At 42.6% G+C, this 21076-nt stretch overlaps 1 protein-coding gene across 4 annotated transcripts; it reads right to left on the bottom strand.

The window, feature by feature from the left end:
• Positions 1 to 8: 8 nt before the first annotated feature.
• Positions 9 to 20639, bottom strand: cacnb3a (calcium channel, voltage-dependent, beta 3a). Of its 4 annotated transcripts, none has more exons than XM_081707137.1 (14): positions 20425 to 20638; positions 20202 to 20319; positions 19000 to 19092; positions 11929 to 12048; positions 11544 to 11666; positions 10596 to 10711; positions 10080 to 10156; positions 9920 to 9939; positions 9108 to 9343; positions 7875 to 7975; positions 7464 to 7615; positions 7217 to 7312; positions 6155 to 6325; positions 9 to 3668 (listed from the first exon to the last, which is right to left on the bottom strand). In XM_081707137.1, the coding sequence occupies exons 2-14, from the start codon at positions 20280 to 20282 to the stop codon at positions 3249 to 3251; spliced, it is 1806 nt and encodes a 601-aa protein (XP_081563263.1). In that variant the 5' UTR covers positions 20283 to 20319; positions 20425 to 20638; the 3' UTR covers positions 9 to 3248. The 4 variants fall into 4 exon arrangements, with proteins under 4 accessions (XP_081563263.1, XP_081563262.1, XP_081563264.1 ...); XM_081707136.1 differs by having other exon boundaries at positions 20202 to 20316; positions 20425 to 20637; XM_081707138.1 differs by having other exon boundaries at positions 9108 to 9166; positions 9263 to 9343; positions 20202 to 20635.
• Positions 20640 to 21076: the final 437 nt, after the last annotated feature.

The following is a 21076-nucleotide window of genomic DNA, read 5'->3' as shown; positions in this document are numbered from 1 at the left end:
TCGGTGCATGTATTGAATCATATAATGGCATGCAAAGCTTAATTTTAACCGGGCTATATTAGATAGTCCTGTACAGACACTTGAACACGTTCACACCTGTATGTACCCTTGTTTGCCAAATCTCACGCCTTATCGTCAGCTGTATATCTATCTGCCTTATAAACGCAATGTTCTGTCTATATCCTCCTTTCTGGTTGTAAACCATTCAGTTTCAGCTGACCTTTTACATATATAACATGGAACCCTTTTCTGGACCGAACCCCTCAACGTTATTGTAACTAACCAATTGTCCACCATTGTAGAACTGTGAAAAGAAGAGTAAGTATCGAAGAGCATAGAAGCATCGTTTGCGTTTTTAGAGGAAGATCCGTCTTTCTGCGCTCATTACAAAATGGATTCTCGTGAGAAGTAAATGAGGAAGAAGAATCGATGCATTACTAACGTAGGTAAGAAAGTGTAGAAAGAACCAATCAGATCTCATGCAACAGTTGCATAGATTTTTTTTCTCCTCCCCCCAAATCATGCTGTCCCCCCCCCCCCCCAAAAAAATACAGAAGATTTAAAGGTAACAGTGAAACATGGACAGAGCAGATGAAGATGCAGCGTGCCAGAACCGAGGGCGAGGACTCTCGCATCCAAAAGAACAGCTCGAGCTTGGAGGAGCAGACGGACCTTCAGCTCGGACGCCAGTCGCTGTGCCGTGTGCAAAACCCTGGAGGGGTTGCAGTGGATGTGGAACAGAGTTCTCCCCGCACCGTGTCGTGTTTGAGTGCGCACGGATTTCTCAAAGCCTCTGGTGGAGGCTGTGGTAATCCACATTCTGTTTCAGCTTCATAAGGGGTGCACACTGGTCAGTTATGTTGGTATTCACTGTTTGCATGGACAGTGGCATAATATATAAACTGACATTATATAATTTGATTTAGGATTATTTGTGAAAAGTAGTTGCCAAATCATTCATAGTGCCACTGAGGAGCAAAGGCCAAATTCTGTATATTAAACTATATAACTATTTCATCAGTTGGGTGACCTTTCCCTAGTTCTGCATGACTAGGATCATACTGGATCTAGGAGACCCATGCTCCCACTTGAACAGAATCAAGTTTGTGCACATGAATTTTTGGAGTCCATGGAAATGTTACAATCAAAGATGCTTTGGACAATCAGCATGGGGACAATCAGAGTGGTCCTTCAATGCTGGAGGGCTATACATTGATACAAAGAGTAGTATTAAGGCATGCAATGGTACATTCACTCTAGTCTGTGTGTATGGTTGCAAGTACTTTGCGGCTGACGCAGGACGATAACCAAATCGTTGCCATGGTAGGAAACAATTCCCAAGATTCCCAAAAAGGTCTGAAGCGCAAAGTGACGACCACTTTGTCCTGATTAAATAAACCTATGGGTATCACGTCATGTGAACGCAATGCAACTTTATATGACTTCACATACCCACACAACACCCAACGTGACGTACGGCCCGATCCGTTTCACCTCTCAGTACCGTGAGCGAGATGTCCTGACTCTGTAAACATTGCAAACGTCGCTTCAAAACTAGATGCAGTTCCATAGCAAAGTAAAATGACTTGCTGAAGAATTAAATATTAAATATCATGTACCCATTCAGTATATACACTACTTGCGCATATGCAGATGCATTAATATTATCCTGTTGCAGATTTGAAACATAAAAAATAAGAGTAGCTATTTCTACTCTATTATATACTCAGAAGTTTTCTTACGGTCCTTTCCCAAACCCTAATGTGCAAATAGTTCTAAATAATCATATCTTATTCATGCAGTGTTGGATATACAGGAATAAAAGTTAAGGCCAGCTGAAGTTGTCCGATACTGGATAAACCTTATCCTGAGTTGCTACAGGTAAGATCCGAGTTGAGTCGCCGTCATTCGTGTGTCCCGCTCCTTGAACCCGTGCTAATTTGATCACTGTTGTTAAAGCAGCCAACGTGAGGCTGCTCGGCCCGTCGAGTATAACGCGTATTACGCATTTCTTTTACCCAACGCACACCCACATCCCTTCCTGGTGCCAAAATTCACAAGCTCCCAGACCTCGGTGAGAGGAGAGCGAAGAGAAAGAGATTGGGGGGGGGGGGGGGGGTGCAACGGGAAGCCGAAAGACTGCCGTCTCGTTGAAGACTTTCCCAAAGACCCTCTCCGGTAGGAACAAGCAAGTCAGTGCTCCGATTACGTTTCCATTGGCCCAGTACACCAGTGGAACATTTCACATGGCCTTTTCTGCTTTGCTTCCGAGACTTCCCTCTTCCCGTTAAAATGGCATGGAACGCTACACTGCCTGCTTTAAAGGGTGGGTGCGAGGACGATGGGCGGCCCCTAAGCAACAACGTGTCTAAGTCTGGCTTTCTGTACATGAATCCTGACCTAGATACTCTGCTTTCTTCCAATCGTGGCGCTATTAGCGTTGCAAACGAAGTCGTCGCGAAGCTCTTTACGAGAGTGGGGCTACAGGAGAGAAAGAAAACACAAAAAACGTGGGAAGACTGAACTGTAGAAGGGTTACATGTAAACAGCAGCGTCCATGCCTGTAGTCGTATCAATCAGACAGCAATACCCTGTTCTGTGCCTTTCCTTAAGTGTTTTCCGCCAAGGATATATAAACACGGTACACAAACATCCAAGTGTCTTTTTAGTGGCGTGTAAGGGGTGGGGGCAAAACATGACCAAAAATAGACTATTCATGTACATGTGGCTTTTCCCTGTTTTGCATTAAAGTTGGCTGGGTGGCATTTGAAACCATCTAAAACCACCTTAGCCGAAAACTTCAACATTTAAACTCCAACCAAATGCTACAATAATTCACTATGTTATATCCCATACTAAAAAGTGCTTTTCCTGTTGCCTGGCTCTATGATCTTCAGTAGGTGTGGGAAAAATGTTTTTTGTTTTTTTTTAGTCAGTTATGCTAAGCGGTATTGGACTTAGCCGATGACACTCAAGATTCCTGGTTTGCAGATGGACACGAATCGGAGCCATAAGGAGGAGTTCTGCCTGAGTTCTGTCTTAATGGACCTCCTCGACACTAGAACAGCAGCACGCAATGCTTCTCATCAACACAAACATTCCCCCGACCTTTGGACAGCATGCAGCTTTGATGTCACGCCAAGGATCAACGCAGAGGCGCCGACTTCCTCCCCACGCACTCAAACTTCCCGTTCTGTTCTTCCCTGCTTTGCCTGCCACTCTCTTTTCTTCCCCGCCCCGCCTGCCGGTCAGTAGTTATCCCGCGGCCAGGCTCGGGGGCGTGGCCGGTCGCCGCGGTGACCGCGGACGCCCCGCGAGTCGCTCTGCTGCAGCAGCCGGTCCTGTGACTCGTGCCCGTTGGCGTTGTGGACGGCGCCAGGGTGACTGCGGCCAGGCGGGTACATGTCCCGGTACGAGTGCGAGTGGTGGGGGGGTTCGTACTCCTCCTCCTCTTCCTCCTCCTCCTCCTCCTCCTCCTCCTCCTCATCCCCCTCCCCTTCGTCCTCTGCGGGATGCAGGGAGCACGAGCCGCCGCCGCGGAGGGAGCGCGAGTCACTGACTTCGTCGGAGGGCATGAGGCTGTCCCGTTCGCCCTGTTCCTCCTCCTCTACCCCCCCGGCACCCCCTGCCGACAACAGCTGGTTCTGGTTCTGGTTCTGGTTCTGGTTCTGAGAAAAAGAGGGGGAAAATCAGGGGGGTGGGGGCGCATCTCTTGTAAATATCCAGGGCACCTTACAGAGGATGAGGGGTGTTTTTTTCAGTCCAAAGAAAAACGGCTTGCTCCTAAACAGCACAACCCGGATACAGATGGTAGACGTGAAAACATAATTCCGCTTAAATACATATGCACATCATATCCACGGACAAATGAAGTGAAAGGAACAATTATGTGTGGTTTGCATCGGCATGAACAACTGAAAAAGCACTGATTAGTTGCAAAATCAGCATGGTGTGGCAAATCTCCACTGGAGCAGAAGGGGTTTCGTTAGCATTTGAGGCTGCAGTAAAGGGGACATTCACAAAGCGTCTTCTGTCATTACAGATACAGGCTTTCCCTCCCGCTCAGCATCTGTCACTGCAGATGCTTCTTTTTTTTTCCTGAAGGAAGTAGAGGAAAACCCATCACTGTATCTGCTTTGTGAAATCATCTCATGGAGGCCATGGAGAGATCTATGTGAAAATCAACCAAACGGTTGTAGGATGGTGGAGCATTCCAGTCTTCTACTGTGACTGCACCGCTAATTATCTGGAAATTACAGGCAGCTCGCTCGTCCTTATATGAAAATCATATAACGGGTGTTATTTACGAACCCGCAACTTACTTACGTAACTCCTCTTACATCCAATCAAATAACATTTGAAGGGCCTTGATGTAGAGAAGAGAGAAAATATTTAGCCTACTTACTATATTAGAACTTTGCTCTACAGACAATTTAGAGAGCTCGTGTTTCACAGTTTGAACCAAAGCATTTATGCCCTTTCTGTGACACTGATGCGCGCACATGCATTTTAGGCCGGGGCGAGAAGCCGGTGTAAAGCTGGTGTGTTCCAACTTGCCTGCAAAAAGCACACAGCTAAGCCAGAGCACCAGGCTAAAGAAGAGAAGTAGCACCGGTCCCGCTTTAAGCGGCAATGTACGTTTATTACAAAAAGATGGCTTTTTATGATGTGAAATAGCCTTTACTGAAAAACACGTACGGTTAGCTTTAAAAAAAAAAAAGACCCGCATACTAGAAATTCAGTAGGCCTAATTCTATAAAAACATAGCAGTAAATTAACTAATCGTCCTCTCGATCGTTACAGCTAGATAACTATCCTGTGTATGTTTCGTTACATATTCGGAACTTGAAGTCATTGTAAGCCTTCGGTACTCACGGGCATGGAGTAGTAGGCTAATATGTCTCCATGATATCAATGAAACAAGCAGTTCTCATGCTTCCATTGGCACGGGATATCAAAATCATATATTTGCACATATGATTTTAAACACTTTTCCAGCCATGGCTATTTCCATTGTGGGGGTGGGGTTACAGGGAGCATAGGGTGTTAGGAGTCAAGAGTGTGAAATCCATTTGCGCTTCACGTGGGAAATGAATAAAAGCTATCCCTCCTACTCACCCTGAGTCTGTAAGCGATCATTCAATTAACTCCCGTGTTTCTGAGAACTGCAAAAATGTTAGGCATGGATGAGAAGGACAGATTGAGAAGGACTTACAAGATGACGACACTCGACGCTCTGTAGACAAGACAACATATATGGCTGGAACATGAAACATGGTAGAAGAGCACTCTATTTGTTAGAAACGTTTCACCCTAGTTGCTACTGATGACTTTTCAAAAGCCATACCTCCTACTCCAGACCAGTGGGGCTGTTTGTGCCCATTTGCAGGATAAGAAGCAGCTAAAGAAATAACTGTATATTTGTTTATATTTTTATATGTTGCAGATGACTAGCTTGCCTCTGGTCAAATGGCAGGCCACAGAGCTTAGCATCAAACTGAACAGAAGTACAGGTTTTGCTCAGCTCAGAGTGGGGTATTTAGTGGACTCACTAACGTCTGCTTTCTTCACGACACATAATTATCAATATTCATTTTTCTTAATAAGGTGAAATCCTCTGAACCTGAGCTCAGGTGTATGCAATAAAAATCTATCATCCTGGTAGATATTTGTAGTGGTTTGTTTTCTGAAACTTAGCAATGTTTTTGTTTCTAGGTCAGTCTATGTATTTTTCGCTGGCTTAACTGGGGCACCAGTAGTTATTCACTGTTGGGCCAACCTGAATGGGCTTATGTGGGCTCATGTGGGCTCATGTGGGCTCATCTCAGAATGAACTGAATTTAGCTAACTTCCAACTGGAGAAGAATATTTAGCTGTCATTCCACGCCCCATCAGTCAGAAACTTGTATGTAAAAAATGTCTCTGAGTGGTGATGTTCAATCACTGGCTATAAACAAGATACAATTACATGTAATTTACTGGAACTATGTTAGAAAAACCATGCCATGTCACTTTTCCCAGTTTCTGCAACACTGGAACATGCTAGGGACCTTGTGTTGCTGATAACTATCCCCTGTCTTCTTTACGCAGTTCCTGTTTACATTTTGGAAATGGTAAAAGCGGATTTATGTGAAGCGAGTACTGAAACGCATACCTGTAGGCTGGAGACGGCTGAAGGTGGAGTCATCAGGTTCTGCTCCAGTAGTGGGTTGAGGGAGGCGGTGCCTGGCAGGTGAGTGGCGCGCCAGTAGACCTCTAGGTATTCACCTAGATGTTCACAGGCATCCTCTAACTGGTTCTCATCCAGGATGACATCGAACATCTCCTGATGGGGAAATAGGGTGGAGGAGAGATGACATGTGGGGGATGGAGTTAGAAGATATTATATTAAATATCTTAGGATGGAGGTCTGGTGACAGGAGATGGTTTTGTGCGACAGGTAGGAAAATGGCTCTATGGAACAACATGCAACATAGCTTGTGTCAGAATGGGGTTTGGAACAGCAAACGTCTTATTCACTAGAACTGCAAAGGCCAACACATTCAGATAAAATTAGAGAAAAACTGGTAACTGTGCCTTAATCTCTAAACATGTTTCAATAACAATGGAATTATGAAATTTGCAATTTCTTGAAAATTATAAGCTCTACATGATAGAACCTGCCTATTATGTCAGACTGTGTCAAATACAACATAACCAAATGTAATTAAAAGTAGTGGAGCACTTGGCCAGTACCAATGGCCAATCATAATACAACTAATACTATATCAGTACAATAGAATGGTGGCCCTGCTTCCTTTTGACTTACATAAGATTAAATATGCATTTTATGATATTTTCTCCAATTTCCCAAGTTTAAAGTGTATCTCCCACATATCTTACGTATGAAGCATTGTAGGCAGCAAATGTCGTCACCTTTTCTGGTTGATATGAGACAATTGTTTGTAAAAAATCAGCCCACAGTGCAAGTTTTAAAATTTTGTCAGCTGATTATTGAACAATATGTTATCGCATCCCTGGCTGGAACCTGGCTCACAGGCACACGGGCTGTATGTGTAATTATTATGCAAGGAAATATTGCATCCTCTGTTCTAAACTCTACACTATGCTGAGTAGTCTATGCTTGCCTGTGTTTTATGAGCCTAGTGAGTGCTTTTAAGGTAATGGTGAAGAGCATCAAATATACTGCATGTATAGTGAAAATGCATTGACTCACAGGTGGGCACTGAGCCAGTTTGTCTGCTGCCATCATCTGTACATTTAGGTGTTTGCTCTGAGATTTCCCCCTTGACTTTATTAGCCTCTGTAGTACCTAGAGAAAGTAAGGCAGAGACAAAGTGGAAGGGTTTTGTCAGTCAAAGCCTCTTTGAGCTTCTAGCAACAGCTCCATTATGTCTTCCACTTAATTGCCTTATTCTGACTGTAACAAACACTGCTGGCTATATCATTAGAGGATGGCCTACCTTCGGTGAGGAGACCTTGACATACACAATGATGGGTGCCAGTGAGGTTTTGGCCAGTTGGGCTGGGTGGTTGATAGTGTCTGCATCCAGAACCACTAGCTGGAGAGTTTTGGCCAGCTCAAATATCCTCTCGATCTCACTCTGCACCTCCGCTGGGAGCAGGCACAAAAAACAGGCTCGGTGTGTGGGTTCAGATGGGGAAAACACAGTGAACACTTCAGCTGACCCCAGTGCACCTACATACGTATGAGTAATAGGCCAGAGAATATGGGAGCATAGACTATGCAGTAGGAGTTAGAAGCTTAAAGTTCTCTATTCAGAGATGGTTATACTAGCTGTACGTATTGAACTGGTATATTTCTCTATGTTTGTTTGTGTGTTTTTGTGTGTGTGTGAGCCATGCGCTCTTACCCAAACTGGAGCGTGTGTTGGACCTTTCCATGATGGGTCTCTTATTCAGAACTGATCTTTTGGCCAATGACAGATCAGCAGTGACTCGTGTTATAGAAATCCTATCAGGAAAAAACAGCACAGAACAGTGTTATGAGACTCTAATATTATTACCACTCAAACATATCAGTGGACAAAACGAACAAAAAACACTATCTGCATGTTTTGTTTTTTACATAGACTGCAGTTTTAATATTACTTTGCATTTCAACATTACATGGGATATACATAGTTTAACATTACCTTACAGACCTCAAACATTTTAATAAAGGATTTTTGTAAACTTAAACAGAAGCTTAAAACAGAATTAAATCTCATTTAATATGAAATTAAAGTCGGTCAGATTTTCAGAAACAATGAAAAAAAAAACATGACATTTTCAATTTAACTGATGCTTTTATTCAAAGTGACTTACAAATCTGAGTACAACTTGAGCAATTGAGGGTGAAGGGTCTTGCTTAGTGGCCTTAACTTAGTAGTAGTGGGGCTTGAAACAGCACCCTTCTGATTACAGAGCAAGTACCTTAACCACAGAGCTACCCTGTCCTTCAGCCTACTGCAATATACATCTGCTATGTGCAAACCCACAGAATAACATTAATTTTACCAAGTAGACTGATTATAGGGTGATGTGTAAACATGAGGGCTGTTCCTTAATAGGGGTGGGCAATATCACAATGTTCTTACTAAGTATTAACTGTTCATTATTTCTGTAAATTGTCACAGTGTGCTTTTCTTAGCGTATAATATCAGTGCTTAAATTCTATAAATACTTTTTGCATTTTTTAAATATAGAATTGAAACAAAGAAATATCACTGTACTCATAACCTTTTTCAAATGTGGTACTAGTGCAGTACTGCATTTTGTATAATTTATTAGTAAACCTCAGAAAAACCACAAATTGTGAAGCACACCGTTGTTTCCACCATTTATCCCATCCATATTACTTATTAATATTTAATAAAATAAAAGTCTCTAACGAAGATATCCAGAAATCTTTTTTTCCTGCATTGTCCAATAAAAAGATGAATGTTGTCATTTCTTTGGGAATCAAACAGAATCAAACCACTACTATCCTAAAGAAGCTTGAGTCACGTTTTGTTTTTATCTTGACTTTTCAAGCGTAGCGATACAACACGCTGACCGGCATGACAAGTACGGCTTCTGATGGGTATTTCTCAGTTATTACTCACCGTCCTTCAAAGCGGTGCTTGAGGAAATCAAACAGAGCTTTCTGCATCATATCTGTAACCTGCGGTTGACAAAGATTCGTGGTACATTTGAGAATCTTAAGAGTGTATGAGAAGTGTCTAAAATGGTGCACGTGTGACACACTGCGAACACCTGCCTCATAGCCCTTCAGTGACGGCCCAACTAACACCACTGGCCTCATGGAGGGAACCACGTCATATGGAGGAATATGTTCAGTCTAGCAGGAAAATGAAAAACAACAAACACTGATAAACATCTTCTAAAAATTAAAGTCTAAATTACTTTTTAGAATAAATCAACATGAAGGGAAATAGGGAATGGATATATGTTATACCAGCGATATTTCACCTTAAATGTACAGTATGGAGTAGAATATAAGCTAAGTATTGGGTTCTCATATTTGAAGTGTAATTGGCACATATAGATGTAAATTTAAATTGGTATGATTATATTTGCAGTGAACCAGCTCAGTTTGTGAATTACCCAAAAAGAACATATGCGGGGATGGAAAACAGGACTGTTAGACACACACAACTCAGCAATTCGATGTTACACACACACACACACACACACACACACACACACACACACACACACACACACACACAAAACTCAGTCATTCCATGTGTTACACACACACAACTCAGCCATTACATGTGTGTTACACACACACAAACACAACTCAGCCATTCCATGTGTGTTATACACACACACACACACACACACACACACACACACACACACACACAACTCAGCCATTCCATGTGTGTAGTAGCCGCATGAACAAACCTACCTGCTTTTGCTTCTGTTTGGCTTTTGAAAATGAGAGAAAACAAAACAGAAACAACTTACAGAATAATTTTGTAATTTGTTTTCGCTTCAATTTAAACCTCCTTTCGGCAAGATTAAAGATATGCCTTGTCAAGTCTATGCCTTGTCATCCTCACTCTCACCTGCAGATGGCGGTGTGGATCTCCAGCCTCCTGACACCATGTCACCCAGGCTGGAGGAGGAATTACCTCCACTTTTCCTGCAGAAAATCAAACACTTGTTCTGTTCCAGTACAAGCGTAGAGACTTCCTTTTCCCTGATCTAAACTACTCTTAAGAAGTTGGACTCAAACTTACAAACAGCAATATAAGTTTTGTCAGTAATATTACAATAAATAAGAATGTCAAAATGATTAGTTATATTCTTTAACTCTTCCATAATTGGCCCAAAATGCATTAAGATAAGGAAAAATAACTTGCGTCCTGTCTCAGGACTAGCAAAATTATAAAGCAGGCTTGGAACAACAACAAAAAAAACCCACTGGAATTATGGGCAAAGATGAATTTTGACCTGTTCAGCCTTGTCCACTGAAAGCCCTGAAGACGCCTAGGACGAGCTTTAATGTGTCTGGAAAACCCGCACAACTGGCCTGAGTGCGAGACGAGAGAGTGAGGCGGCGGCTCGAGGCCGTGGCGTACCGCTGTTTCTGCTCCTGCTTGAGCCTCATGGCCTCCAGACGGAGGGGGCTTGGGATGAAGCTGATGTCAGCTCCCTCCTTCACCAGCCTCCCGATCCACCAGTCATTGTTGTACTTCTACAGCACAATATTACGCTCCGTCAGGTACGTTACAAGCGGACGGTTTTCTTTGAACAGTGAAATATAAGCGCGGACTGTAGTGTTTATAAATACTGCGAAACGTAATTCGGTAACTCGATAGCCCATTTCCAAATGCTGAATACTGACCCTTAAATCTGCTCTGTTAAATTATAAGAATTACTGAAGAAAAGCTAGATGCCGATTGCTAATAATAAGATTGTCAGTATTTGTCGCCAACAATAGTGATTTACTAAACTTTGTACGTATGTAAATGTGCAAACTAAGCATACATCTCGGACTTCAAAAATGCCAACCTTTCTTACTTTAATTATGATTTGGTATGCTTTATACACTCACATCCACTTTATTAGACGCATTTATTTATTAGAACACCTTAGGAGAACTGTCAGAGGCTATAGCCCATATGTAGCCATACAGCTTGCATTAGTCTTCCTTCAGCTCTGTGGTTTTTGAAGAATCACTGTTTGCTGGGTAATATATATATGAGCTCTAGCAACAAATGTATCAGCTGTAACTGATACATTTTGCATCGTTGCTGCCAAGAATGGTCTGCCACTAAATTAATATTTGGCCAGCAACGGTCCTATTGTCAGAAACTGACCGGTGATGAATTATAACAGATGGCCTTCAGTCTGCCACTGCATATCTATAAAATATACCTATAAGCTTAACGCACCTATTAGAATTTTGTGAACATGGGTTTAAGGAAGGTGTTGACACTGATGTTGAGAGTATAATCCATGTCTGGCTACACTGGGCGTTAAAACTAGGCAGTATGAAGCTACCGGGCTGTATGTGGCTGTGTCACCTCTTTAATGTGCAGAAAATCTTTGGCTTCAAAGTTTATGGCGGCACCCTGAACAGGGCAATCCTCATCGAGAGCGCCGCAGTAGTTTACATTTGTCTTCACCGCGAAAGCCACGGGTTTGGACTGCGAGAGAAAGCCTCAGTTGATATGCACAGTGACCAAAAAAAATACTTGAAATTCTTTGGTTAACTTTATTGCCCACATGTCCAGTAAAACTACACATAAAACACAAACAAATAAAACATATATCAGTTAATAGTAATAAAAGTGACCCTCATCATAATTCATTACTCCAGAATCTGGAGCTATATCTGGAACACGGTCATTAGTATTAAGTCATTATGAACCATTATGCCCGGGTCATATAATTCTCCGACTTCCAGACCTTGGCTCTCTCGAGCTGGAGCTGGGCCTGGCGCTCGGCCTCACGCCGATACGCCTCGCGGTCCTCCTCCGCTGACAGGTCGGAATCCGAGGGTCTGCTCGTGTACGAATCGGCCGAACCCTACCGAAACCGCAATCAAAGCCGTCAGGAAACAAGCGCACACAAGGCAGATCGCTTTCAAGCAACAGTTAGAAACACCGACGTGAATTTGCCATTGGAGAGGATGCACGCCGATAGCAGAGGCGTTCACGCGTTTCCGCACGGAGCACTGAACGCATGTAATCTAACAAACTGTGCAAAGAATCCGATATAAATTACAAATATTAAGCATCGGACAGCAGTGTTTAGGTACGTTCGTGACCACAGTAAAGGAGCCTCAAACTCGAGTTGCTTCAATCAGGCCAACACTTTCTCGTTCCCAATGCATCCTTCCCTGGTCCCACCTTCCTAACCGGCGGCGGTTTGCAGCCTGTTTTAGCGCACGCGCGCCCTGCAAAACCCTGGAGCGTCAGACGGACGCGCGCAAGCCTGCGCAGACGTCACGGGCTTGTTCTGCCCCTTGCAACCCCGTGCGTACTGCGCCTGCGACCCCCTCCCCCGCCCCCCCCCCCTCCGCGCGCGCGCGCGTCTGTGTGTGTGTGTGTGTGTGTGTGTGTGTGTGTGTGTGTGTGTATGTGTGCGCGTGCGAGGTGCTCCGCGGGGCTCGTAAAGGAGCGACGAGGATGAGGAGAGCACGGTACGAGGTTGTGACTCGAGCGAAAAACGAGAGCACGGGGAGACGCGGGACACGATGGTTTATTAACTATATCAGGAACTGGTCTGCAGAAATCTGCACTTCTTCCTTCCTTCTGGCTAGGGATTCGCACTGTGTCGTTGTTCGGGCAGCAGAATCTGCAGGCCATCACTAGGAGTGGTCGTCTAGAGAGACATATTTGCCACAGATCGTTTACGGGATAAACGGGTCGCACGGGTGATCTTTGTTTCCCCAGTAAACGTTTTCCTTTCCCACGCATGTTTCTTCTGGAATACCTAGATATGGTGCACTTCTGTGCCTGGGTATTGGTGGGGAAAACTCAAGCTATAGAAGTGCTCTATCAGTCTGATCAATCTTAGTTAACTCCTCTTTTTGCAACCTGTATTTATTCATTCCCACAGGAACCATTAGCACTGCATATTTGGGTACTTGCACTAAAATCAGAAATTGATATGAATGAGCAAAACTAAATTTACTGCCTGCTAAGTAAATTAGTCTCTGCATTTCATTGCTGGTATTTACAATTGTGTACATAATAAACATGACCAACACATAAAAAAATAAGTCCCTAAATATTTTCAGGATATGTATATTTAATCTCAAAAACTAAAACTCAGCGTGTATCTGACATTCATACATTTACTTCGCTATCATAAGACAAAACTGCAAGTAACCTCATTTCTGAATAAATAAAGTCAAGTTAAGACAAGCTGAGAAATAATCCATGAAATGTAGACATTTAGTTTCCTATAAAACCACCTTAAACATTGCACTTACCAGAAATAACAATATAAGATTTCTGGATATCAATATCCATCAGTTATCATGTCTGCAAATCATGCATTTAAGTTACCAGACTGGTCAAGCTGTATTATCCTATGACCATTACCACTGATCAGCTATTATCAATACGTTGTCAACATCATGTAAACACGTTTGTAAAAGCCATGGCCGCTGTAGTACTGTTTGAATGTCTCCATCAGGGCCCCCCTGCTGAGCGTCCCCTCTCCACAATCAAAGCCCTTTAATCCGCCAACCTCCACCCACCTCCGCCCGAGCCGTGACCCAGCTGCATGCAGGTGCTTGCTTTGCAGTGCCTTAGCGCTCTCAACCAACAGCAGTAGAGACAAGCCTCGGGTGCCAGCTGAAGACCAGGTTCCCTCCCACACCTGCTGTCTCTGCAAAGCCAAATATAGCACAAAACCACCACCTTCCCCCCAATCCAACAACCCCACTTTATTCCCCTACGCACATTCATCATTCATGTCTCCCTGAACAATCTCAGTAGGGGTTCGTAGAGGGATACACATCACAGTATTCACTTATCCATTTCTGACATCTATTTTAGCATCGGTACTCCTGAGGTTATAGATTATGCAAGAGTTTAAAGGCAACTAAGACTTGGCACATGTGTTATCTATGGTCAAATTGCCTTTGAAATGCCTAATAATGCTAGCAGTGCAATGGAACTATCAGTGGCATTAAAGCAGGTGTTTACAGTTATTGTCGAAAAGTACAAGAAAGAAGAAGAAATATAGATTGAGCAAAATAAAACAAAAAAATATATAAAAACGAGGTGGGAGACGGGAGAGAGAACATATGTCTGCCGGAGGAAGCAGAACTGTGAGTGCCGGAGCAGTGAGTGGGATCTCATTGTTGCTAAGACCTAAGTAGACATTTGCATCCTCTCCTATATTTGGCTCTGGAGATGAACCTCAGCCCTGATTCTGTCAGCTCTAAATAACAGCCTCACACAGCGGCAGCGAGGCAGGGGAGGGGCCAGAATGAGAAACAGTCCGGGAGAACCAGAGTGCAAATGTTTGAACACGTCCTCCGCGTATGCCTGGTTAAAGTGGGTGTCTTTTAACACAAGATTCCAGGTTCAAGGCTATCCATAAAGGAAGCATTTGAAATCGCCATTTTGAGTCATCACGTCTTAAAACAACTGCAAGTCTGACATTGCCTCTTGAGATAAAAAAAAAACAAAACATATAATTCTGCAAAAAACGTCTGAGCTGATTCACGCACTCAGCGCTCTGGTCCGTGTCACTGACCACAGAGCACTGTCCTCTACTTGAAGGCGGTAGAAGCAGGCTGCAGTGACTGCTGTTGGCCAACAGGGGGAGCATCATCTCCTCTGGGTCTGCATGTTAGATAACAGAACCGATTCTTCTCTAACCCCCTCACTGCTCCAACAGCCAACGCCGCAGTAACAACCCCAGAGACAGAGAGGGAGAGAAAGAGGCGAGAGTTGCCATGTATGAAGCGGAAAGACAGAAAGGGGGCGGGGGGGGGGAACACAAATTTTAAACTTTAAATGCTAACTGGAGGAGATGTGGCAAGAAATGTGGATGGAAAGTGATGGGAAGGAATCAGTCTGGAGCTTGGCTACAAAAACACAGCACTGCCAGACACAGGTGTGAATTAAACAGTCTACTGGGCACACTGGGAGTGCACACACATGCACACATATTGTCTCTCTCTCTCTCTCTCTCTCTCTCTCTCTCTCTCTCTCTCTCTCTCTCTCTCTCTCACTCACACACACACACACACACACACACACACACACACACACATATAAGCAAATAATTCTTACCTTGCTGAGTGTGACACTAGAATTAGACATGGAACTCTACTACTACCATTACTACACAGGTCATTCTACACACACACACACACACACACACACACACAACCCCTCCCTGTGCCTATGGGCCGTGCATGTCAGAAGCACTGGGCCTAAGTGATCCTTAATGATGTTACAGCTGTTTGTGAACTGCCAGAACTGCCATTCCCCATCCATTATTAATGCGGTGGATTTTAAAGCCATTCCAGAGTACCTGTCTTTACTGTACACCTCCTCTTCCTCTGTCCCCCTGAAATGTTCTCGTCTTCTGTGTTTCTGACTGGACGCACACACACTAGCTTGCACTGCTTGCACCAGGTCTTTGTTGTCTGTATTTTCAACATGGACTTGGAGAGTGAGGGAGGAAAGCTAAATCACTGAGAATAATCAGTCTAAAGCAATCAGTCTAAAGCAATCAGTCTAAAGCAATCAGGCATGGAGGAAGGTGGCTTTAGTATATTTACATGCACACAATAAAGTATCCACGTCTACAGGGATTTGTGTAAAATGATCTTTAAATAGATGGCTTTATATTCTTAGAGGATCTGTTTGGCTGTGATCTGAATTCAGTGTGATAAATAAACTCAGAGTCTAAAACAAGAGAGAAAACACGTTCAAGGGGGTTTAACATGTAGCTCTAAATGCTTTTAGTAGGCTAAACGCTAACACCAGGATAACTCTGGTGCTGGTTCAGTTACTGGTAATAATTCCAATATCAGTTCTTCTTAAAGTGCCGTTAATATACAGAATTAAAAAGAAAACACTACAATTATGACCAACAACGGCAGCACGATCTCCCTAGATTTTTAATCAACTCCAAATATCATGTAATTTCAGTGAAACTACAGTAAGGCAAACTGAATCTGAGATAGGAGCAGAAAGCAAAGATGAGATTGGAAAAGGGCAGATACAGATAGATGTACTCACTCTAAATGTGTCTGAAGTGATTTTCCTCTTTAGTCCTCTATGGGCTCATGATGAGCGCATCAGCAGTATTAATAAGAATGCTCTCGCGCGCAAGCTGTTCTTCTCGCGCCCTCCTCGTAGATGCGAATCCCTTTGCCTTTCTCTCTTGCCTCCGTCGTTATATCTCTGCCGCTGCTCCCTTCCCCTTATATATCTTGCCTACCTCATCACATCATTAACTGCCTCTCCTGGGATCTAGGTGTGTGTGTGTGTGTGTGTATGTGTGTTTGGGGGCATATAGTTGTTTTACAGTAGATTTATTGGACTAGATTAGAAAAATGTGGAATTTACACACCACCTATGTGCAGATATTTCGAGTTCCAACGTCTGGTTTAACAGTGCCAGAAAATACTTCTATTTCTGTGCCCATCGCAAAGGGGTAGCACAATTCTCCACAGCAAAAACATAAATAGCACAAACAGGGTAAATAACACACACTACTCTCCAGATTAATGCTTAAATAGCATCTAATTTGCTGTCTGGGCTTCAGTCAGCCTTGTGATATCATACAAGCCTTACTGATAACAGTACTGCAATGCTTGTCACTGATATTAATTGATGAGCTGCGTGTTTTTTTCCTTAAGCTGGAGTGTCGTCTTCTCATTTAGCCCCAGACTGGGATACACTCCCTTCGCGTGAGTATTTTATTATGAAATGCATAGATCCCTTCTGGTTGGCTCCTTGTGGTGCAGATGATGTCCTACTGAGGGTCAAAGTGCTTCACTTTTCTCTCACAGTTAATATTTAGTAACAGATTTCTGGGATTCAATCGAATCCCTTCATCTTCTGTTATATTGCAATATGCCATATCATTCAGTGGTGGAATATTCTTCTTGAGGTCATATGCAAACAAAGAAAGACTATGAAAGTTTTTCTTAAAGAACATGATGATGTAGCATGAAGAGGTGATAATGTCTAGATGGGTAGATACAACAAGCTGTACATAGAAAATGCAGATGTCAGTGTTTTTTCTGCAGAGATGAGTCATGATCCGCCAAGACAAGGCCTACCTGAGTCATAGGCAAGATTTTTTAAAAAAATAAAAATGAACTGGTAACAAGAAAACCAAGAACAAAGCAGACTTTCCATATGTGTGTGCCATTTGGGCTGAGGAAAACACACAGTACTAAGCCTGAAACCTTTCACCCGGACGAACAGGCACAAACAAAGCTTGTTGGAAAATCTAGACTTTGTTTTTTTCAAAATTTGAATTATGCATTCAAAAAATGGGTTGAATCTTCAATACAAACATTGTTGAAGGTGCATTGTTAAAGTGCAAGATTTTGATCTATTAATGCCTTTAAATGCACTAATGACATTTCATTTATCTGAAGAGTCACAGAGTATGGCTTTCATGTTTTGTTTTGTATTGTTTTCCACCATCAGGTAAGCACTGGCAGAACTAGCAGAGAGTGAATGAGTTAACACCATCCAACTGGCTTCCATTCCAAATGACTTCCATTAATATTTTAGAGTGTGATATTCTGGGAGAAAATTGAAACTGCCGCTGACCCCCTGATTACGTTAATTAACATCCTTCCCCATATAAATCATATGTTCATTCTTCACTCTATCGAGATAGTCCTTATGACATTTTGGATACACTAGCTGTCCAGTGTTAGCTGTCTACCAATAGCTGTCTATCACTGACCCTTCTAGGGGTATTTTACTGAACTGTTTTACAATGATTAACTTTATAAACCCACCCCTTCAACGTTTCCCAGGACTGTCATAAATAACACCAAACACCAAATCTCCCCACCCCTGCTCCTGGCTGGGCTGACTTGGAAACATGAGTTTAAAAACTGGGCTGAAATAGGATTTTCATGTTAACGAGATGTTGCGGAAAAACAGCTGACAGGCATTTGTTGCCATCTATGTTATATTTGTGGAATTGCAACAGAAAAAAAATATCTGTTATTAGGTAGGCTGCTATAAATGCAGTAACATTATGTTTTGTTCAGTAATATAGATAATTCAAAGATGTAAGTAAGTAAGCACGTAATTAAGCCTTTATTTATATAGCACCTTTCCAATCAGAGCTACGAGGTGTTTCACAACGAACAAAACTAAAACAGCAGTTAAATGGCCTTTTTACAACCCAGGGCTCAGCTAAGCAATAAGCAGGCAATAACAGCAACAGAATTAGCTGCTGATTCATAAAAGTAATCATTTAAGCCATGACCAAATCCAATTACTGAATTTTGAAGAAGAAGTGATACTGACATAATTTCATTCTTAAAGTTCATGTTGAGATTCGAATTTAGCAAGAGTTTAGCAGCTCGGGCAAGTCCATTGCTAGTTTGGTTAACCCTGTAATAAACATGCATGCTTTAGCATTTAACACTATCAAAGTATTACTTTCAAGATTTTCATATCATTTTTCATGTTATAATCTTTCTATAATCTATATATATATATATATATTTTTTTTTTAAGTCTTAGTACTTTCACCACTTGCATTAAGTTTGTAAGTGTTTGGATGCATACACCATGTAATTGTTTTTTTTTTCTAGACCTCTTGAGTGCCCTTATTCTTATGTTAATTCTAGGATTATTATTAAATTAGTTGAAAATGCAGATACCATCTGTTTTCTGGTTCAAAATGTGAATGATCTCTCAGAATAACTTTTCAGTAAATTACCAAAGCATCCTGACTATGCAGCGCGGGTAAGCAAATAGCATAGGTGGGATACTGTGATTGGCAGCTGTAGTCAGTCCTTACCTGTCTCTTAATGAAGCTGGAGGTGGTGTCAGAGGAAATGCTGCCGTCCGAACGTTTAAAGCGGCTCTTGCGTTTCGGCAGCTTTCTTGGCAACTACAGAAAGTTACGTGACGCAACAGGGTTGAGCACAACTTCACTGGCTAACACATTTTTTAAACTGTTCTACAAAGTTCATGTGAAGCCTAGAACATAATTTTTAAAATTATTTGTCAAGGAATTTTAACACAACAAAGTAGTCACAACCTCTAAAACTGTAGAACTCTGAAAGAAGGGGATTTATAGGCAGATTATCTTCAGTTAATATAATGCAATATGCCCTCTTCATTAGAAACATAAGTATTCTGTAGATACATTGATACGTGGACAGTTACTGTAGCTCACGCATTCCTATCCACAATTTGTTAGTCAAACTCTACACAGTTCGTCATTACCACATATATTGTATGGGTGGTAATGATCATTGATGATCAAGGATGGCTACACCGAGTGTGTATGGCAACATCTCTAACTGGACATATATAAGGTTTTTAATAAAGTGTTTTATAAAAATACGCAACTGGTCCCTTTTATTGAACCTTTGCACACTTTTCAATAATATTCCATCTTGAACTGCATTTTAAGCCGTAAATGATATTAAACAACCATTAATGAAGTTAATTAACTTTAGGCTACAGGAAGATGGGGTCTTTTCCACACTGCGCTCTGACGCGCTCAAAGACGCTGGCTACAGGTGAGACGCGAGAACTAGCCAAAAGTGAAGCCTTGATGCACATCTAAACGACACCGTTCCTCATCCTTGATTTTAGGACATCCACGTAGATGTGTATTTATAGACGGATCACAATGCAGTGTTCAGGGAACAACACACCAACGATTTAAACGCTTCAGTATAAAGAGAACAGAGGCCTTGGTTGCGGTGGGAAAATCTCAAGCCGAACTGGACGGGGCGAGAGAAATAAAAGCAATCGTGCTATTCACCGGGGCTGGAAATACCACAAAGCGTCTTATCGGCCCCTATCCCGGTCATTGCAACGGCAAGTGGTCGTGTGCGATCGAAACTGCGATATCGCAACGTTGCATTGCGAGCTGTTTTAACGCTGCAGACACGGAACGCGCTGCTACAGGCGAGGGCAGAAAGTACACAGGTTTTGTTTGAACAAGTAGCGCCATTGAGAAACTGCGGTCAAGACGAGCGATCTTACCTGGAAATAATGCGACTGGGAGCCGCTCTCAACGCCAGACAGCAGGTCCGCGGACGGTTTGGACATTTTCACTTGCACCATCTATTTCAGAGCGCAGGGGAGGCGGGAACACGGGCTGCTGGACGCGACGGTGATGCGAAATACATGCAGATGAAGGAAAGGGAGTATCAGAATAAAACGGCAAAGGTGAGCGTTTGTTTGTGGCGATGCATGTAACACCCACCCCCAAAAAAATGTTCCGCGACGATTGGAGCATTAAGAATCAGATAAGTGGGTCCACGGGCAACAGTACGGTACAGGTTTCCGTGATATCGCTGTTTGCAACGCTGAGCTTCGCGCAGCCGTGTGTGAGCTCATCTCAGCTCTCTCTCTCTCTCTCTCTCTCTCTCTCTCTCTCTCTCTCTCTCTCTCTCTCTCTCTCTCTCTCTCTCTCTCTCTCTCTCTCTCTCTCTCTCTAGTGTGGGTTTGGGATATACATATAGCTTTGTTGTATAAGTGCATTCTGCGGACACCTAGATTTAGTTCCAGGCCTTACGACAAAACATTTAAAGGTAATGGCCTACGACGCGATTTAAAGCGAATAAGGCTGGACATAGTATTACCTCGTTCACGTATTTATTTTGTACATCCTAAGGTGCAACAAACCTCTCTCTGTTGTGTTTTGTCTTACTTTGCTTTCAGCTACCGTTAAAATAAAGTCTTTTGTAAGAGATGTGTCTTTAATTTAAGTTATTTTAGGCTAAAAACAAAATCACTTAGACTCCCGTTCAATGAAACCATAAAAATTTAGGTTATGCTCTGAACTGATACAAAGTTGGAGTTAAATTAAGAAGGTTCAAATATGGGTTTTAATTAAAGTTTTTAAGTATTTTCCA

Source organism: Electrophorus electricus, chromosome 24 (genome assembly GCF_041902795.1).
Source record: "Electrophorus electricus isolate QZ-2024a chromosome 24, ASM4190279v1, whole genome shotgun sequence".
NCBI classification, from domain to species: domain Eukaryota; kingdom Metazoa; phylum Chordata; class Actinopteri; order Gymnotiformes; family Gymnotidae; genus Electrophorus; species Electrophorus electricus.
This window is presented reverse-complemented; position numbering and strand designations above follow the sequence as displayed.

What these genes read in the sequence shown, in the direction of transcription:
- cacnb3a (XM_081707137.1), bottom strand. Translation starts at nt 20,282, where the DNA reads ATGGTGCAAGTGAAAATGTCCAAACCGTCCGCGGACCTGCTGTCTGGC. An exon ending in ATTTTCTGCACATTAAAGAG is followed by an intron (nt 10,712 to 11,543) that starts GTGACACAGCCA and finishes ATTGTGCTGTAG; the next exon opens with AAGTACAACAATGACTGGTG. An exon ending in AAGCACCGCTTTGAAGGACG is followed by an intron (nt 7,976 to 9,107) that starts GTGAGTAATAAC and finishes TTTTCCTGATAG; the next exon opens with GATTTCTATAACACGAGTCA.